At 33.4% G+C, this 3,246-nt stretch overlaps 1 protein-coding gene across 1 annotated transcript; it reads left to right on the top strand.

Annotated features, from left to right (window-relative positions):
• Positions 1 to 2,021: 2,021 nt before the first annotated feature.
• On the top strand, positions 2,022 to 3,104 carry LOC116853653. Its single transcript, XM_032834808.1, has 3 exons — positions 2,022 to 2,234; positions 2,331 to 2,595; positions 2,781 to 3,104. The coding sequence occupies exons 2-3, from the start codon at positions 2,462 to 2,464 to the stop codon at positions 3,013 to 3,015; spliced, it is 369 nt and encodes a 122-aa protein (XP_032690699.1). The 5' UTR covers positions 2,022 to 2,234; positions 2,331 to 2,461; the 3' UTR covers positions 3,016 to 3,104.
• Positions 3,105 to 3,246: the final 142 nt, after the last annotated feature.

Genomic DNA, 3,246 nt, shown 5'->3' with positions numbered 1-3,246 from the left:
GTTATATCGCAGTTATAAAGGAAATTAAGTAACCTCAATATTAATAATGTATAACAGCAGTTATATTACATGTTACTCCTGTGTTATATCACAGTTATGTTCTGTGTTTGCTGGGCACAATATGAGTAAATTTAATAAATGAGACGAAAGTTAACCGTGAAAGGCGAATCTCAAAACGTGAAATATTTCACGTGAACTTTCAGGCTGCATTCCGAAATGCACTGCCAGTACTGAAAATCTATAGTTCATGTTACGTATATTATAGAATTTCAGTACTGGCAGTGAATTTCGGAACGCAGCTTCAGTTTGCTCATAGATGTTCTTCTTTACATGTAAATTGTGTAAGTTTCCATGAAAATTTTTAAGCATCAAGCAAAGTGGTTTAAATTTAAAAAATAATATAATACTACACTCGCATATTATGTACAAAGTGAGTAGAATTTCTTATAGTGACTTTAATTTTTATGGTTATACGACAATTGGCATTTGACATAAGAATCCTAATGGTTCCTGCACACAGGACGCGGTAATGCTTGCCGCGTGGCGGAAGTTCGCCAATCAATATATTGTTTTTCTGTAAGAACTAGAAAGTTATTACGGAAAGCAGCATATTGATTGTCTGTCGCGCGAATTTCATAAGTCCATTAAAAATTAAAAACGAAAGCCAGTTGAAGCGTGACGTATAGGCAGTGAAAGCATACCGACGAGATTTGCAAAGTTAAGATACGTATGCATCAGAAAGTTAAAGTGTAATATATTATAAATTATATGCAGTAAGTAAAATGTAAGTTTATTTTATGTATTTATTGCATGTATTTTATGTATTTTATGTATTATTTTATATGAAATATATATTTTTTATGAAATATATGTATTTTCTGCAGATTTATGAAATATATATTTTATATATATATATATATATATATATATATATATTTATGAAATATATATATTGAAATATTACGCTCTCTGAGCGTTATCTGGGGAGAGGAGAGTGTCGTGAACGTGAAGCGTCAGATAGCTCAGTGGTTTAGAGCAGTCGCCCGGCAAGCGGGTTCGAGTCCCGGTTTAGCAGAACCGCGCTCTCGATATTTTTCTCCCTCTGGAACGAAAAGATACGCAGATCTCGAACGCATAGCGTCCCTAGTATGCCGCCGCCATCTAGTATGTCCTCCTCCTTCTATGGAGTAATTTATGAAATATATATATTGAAATATATATATGAAATTATTATATTTATGAAATATATATTTATGAAATATATATTTTATATGAAATATATATATATATATATTTTCTGCAGATTTATAATTTTAATATGAATAGAATATTTTATCTTTTAATAATTTATTCTAAAGTAATCCCAGACAAGCAGACTTCCAAGAGACGTTCTAAAAACATCACTATGTCTTAAAAACATGTTTAAAAAATTCTAAAGATGTCCATTGCAAATTGGTGTTGTCTTGAGTATATTGTAATATTTGTTTTACTTACAAATTTACGTTAAATCTTTCATTTTTCACGAGTTCACGAGTTTAGTGAAAGTTTTCATCTTTCACGAGTTCATTACAAAATTTTCACTTTTCACGAGTTCATACTAAAAGGGGAAAAGATTCATGATCGCTACCCAGGAGCAAGAGCATATCATAGAATATTATAGTTATAGATAGGAGATTGTACTATTCTCTCGGATCCAGATCTCACTCGCTCGGGAGCGGTGCACTTGGACACGGTGCATTTGGACACAGCCAATCACAGCACCGTGTGATTAGAGACATTTGTAGGGTCCCTTGGAACAGCGACTTGTGATTGGACTGTGTCCAATTGCCCCGTGTCCAACTGATATACATCCCACTCGCTCTACTCTCGTTAAGGTACTTTTACATGGGAGCATCGAGCGTCGAGCGTTAAAGCGGTAGCCAATCAACGTGTCACTTTCCGCAAGAACTACAACTATATTTCTAGAACCTGATACGTTGATTGGCTAACGCTTTAACGCTCGACGCTGGAACGCTCTCATGTATTGGCAGCTTTATCGTAAGTATCCTATGTTATTACTTTCTGCACTCAAAAGTGAAGTAAATATACAGTTGTCCATTGAAGAAAGAAAGAAGTGAGCTGAAAGAGAAGTGCAGTTGAAAGAGCCAATTGTCAGGTTACTGACTGGTCAGATGCTGACTGGCAATTGGAGCAAAGCTCGGGAGATCTTAGCCAAAATATTAAAGAAGAAAAAGGTTATGTTGTGACAAGCGTACCGTCAAGTTGCATCTCGTTTCAATTCTCGTTCATGAAGTATACGGGCTTAATGCGGCATGGGGAATATGTTCCAGAAAGTGTAAAGGGACTGCTTGACAAGAGGAAAACAGAATTATTGGAGTATCTGTGCGTAGCAAATAATAAATCGTAGAGGTTATGAGGTTACATCGGTCACGGTCGACCAATAGTTTCAAAAATTCATGACATGCAGTACACGTTCTCGACGAGAATGGAAAAACTGAATCCTAAGGAAACCATCAATTTGCTCGATCTTCTGTCAGAAAGCGACTCTGACAGCACCGATCTAATTCTAACACCTAAAAAGAAGAAAATCAAACGGTAATGTTTGTTAATAATTTGAACATGTATATGTGTAAAAAAAAATATGTATATATATATGATTTTTATTTGGGTAAATTTGTTTGTGTAGTTAATTTAAACAATCATTGGAGATTTTCTAATATTTTCTTTATTTTGATGCAGACAATTTTAACATTAATCTATACATTATCTTTGGATTACAGGCGACACAGGCCAAGGACTTTAATCAGAACGAGGCACAATAATCTCTGTGGATGCAACAAATCTGATATGCGAGTGATATCTTTATGGTTGGCAGCGGTATTAATCACATTCTGGTTAATTGCTCTGTCTTGGCTGGCAGCGATACTGTATGGGGAGATTAAGAAAATGGATATATCGATAAAGTCAGGTAAATGCCATTTTAATTTATGTAAGCAGAATAATATTGATGTTTAAGTGGTAAGTACAAGATATTAATTAGATTGTCAATATTGGAGTATGAAAGGTTCTAATTAAATCTATTTACATTTAAGATAAATGTATCACATTTCCTTTTACCTTTCAATGTGTTCCTTTTTCTCAAGCTTTATCCATTATTTCTATATATATGTACATTAATAATTATCTATATGCTATTATATATATATATATATATATATATATATATATATATATATATATATATAT

The sequence above is a fragment of the Odontomachus brunneus genome, unplaced genomic scaffold, assembly GCF_010583005.1.
Source record: "Odontomachus brunneus isolate Ranch 3 - 2012 unplaced genomic scaffold, Obru_v1 Obru_scaffold_410, whole genome shotgun sequence".
Taxonomy (NCBI): Eukaryota; Metazoa; Arthropoda; class Insecta; order Hymenoptera; family Formicidae; genus Odontomachus; species Odontomachus brunneus.
Note: the sequence above shows the minus strand (reverse complement) of the source record. Positions and strands in the feature narration are given on the sequence as shown.

Excerpts from the sequence above, each read along its gene's own strand:
- LOC116853653 (XM_032834808.1), top strand. The coding sequence starts at position 2,462 with ATGCAGTACACGTTCTCGACGAGAATGGAAAAACTGAATCCTAAGGAA. Across the intron at positions 2,596-2,780 it reads AAAAAGAAGAAAATCAAACG|GCGACACAGGCCAAGGACTT; the intron begins GTAATGTTTGTT and ends TTTGGATTACAG.